The sequence below is a fragment of the Penaeus monodon genome, chromosome 28 (genome assembly GCF_015228065.2).
Source record: "Penaeus monodon isolate SGIC_2016 chromosome 28, NSTDA_Pmon_1, whole genome shotgun sequence".
NCBI lineage: Eukaryota > Metazoa > Arthropoda > Malacostraca > Decapoda > Penaeidae > Penaeus > Penaeus monodon.
The window spans coordinates 4,954,682-4,955,669 of record NC_051413.1 but is presented as its reverse complement, the minus strand read 5'-3'; the positions used below and the strand labels follow the sequence as shown (position 1 = coordinate 4,955,669).

At 34.5% G+C, this 988-nt stretch overlaps 1 protein-coding gene across 5 annotated transcripts in view; it reads left to right on the top strand.

Annotated features, from left to right (window-relative positions):
• LOC119591312 (cytoplasmic FMR1-interacting protein-like) overlaps nucleotides 1–988 on the top strand; it is a 50,156-nt gene that overhangs the window by 35,995 nt on the left and 13,173 nt on the right. For all 5 annotated transcript variants that reach the window (XM_037940040.1, XM_037940039.1, XM_037940043.1 and 2 more), the window contains one exon: nucleotides 778–851. In XM_037940040.1, the coding sequence (XP_037795968.1) occupies nucleotides 778–851 (74 nt within the window). The remainder of the gene's footprint in view (nucleotides 1–777; nucleotides 852–988) is intronic.

Sequence of the window (988 nt, the reverse complement as noted above, 5' to 3'; positions counted from 1 at the left end):
AATATTTTTTTCAAGCTCAGTGATTTTTTAGAGAGCTGTTGTGTAAATACGTGGCAAAAGCATGGCACTTTTTTCTCTTAAATTTTGGAATTATTCAAACTATTGGATTTCTTCTCTGGAAAAAAAAATTTGATGGTTAGTCACTAGTGTATCTTTAGGTATTGTTTTGAGGTTTCAATATGTGGAAGTGCACTTGAAGCTCTCTCTGCTTTCTTGTTCTCAAAGCTTTTGTAAATAGAAGCATATACAGGAAGTATGTTTTATGATAACTAATCTTACTTCCCAAAGTGTGTAATAATTTGAAATAGATAATTAAATCAGTTAAACTGTTCGGTTAATAAGACTAATGATGATCATTCTCATACTATAAAGCTGTCTAACTAACCCTAACATGGCTGTGAATTAGTAACATGACCCCTTCCATGAGAGGGGAGAGATCATAGGTCAGAGCTCAGGATTTAGATTTCAGGTTATTTTAAAGATCTAAAATGAAATGCTGCCATTTGGCATCATGGATATTTTGAGTGTTCCACTAATGTAAGGAAGTTATAAGTAAATAGAAGCGGGGGAAGAGAAGGAATATCCATTATTTTCTCCCAAATTAACCAGAATTATACTCTTGTTAAGGATTATGTTCTAGATTGGTAAGGCTGCTTTGCATACATTGATCTGACCTATCATGGGAAGTTTTATTTACTTATTTTGATTTTTTAGGGGTATTTATTTTCTTTCTAATGTGAATGGAAAATATATAAAGGATCTACATTTTTCCTGCAGTTCCCCATTGAGATGTCCATGCCCTGGATCCTAACTGACCACATCCTGCGCACCAAAGATGCGTCAATGATGGAGTGAGTTGGTTTAGCTTTAGTTAAGGAAGTTGATCTTCCTCTGACACCATTTTTGGACTACTTGGTGTGTTGAAATTTTGCACTCACGGTTCTGGGCAGTGTGATTTAAGGAATTATCCTATGTTGGAAGTAATCTT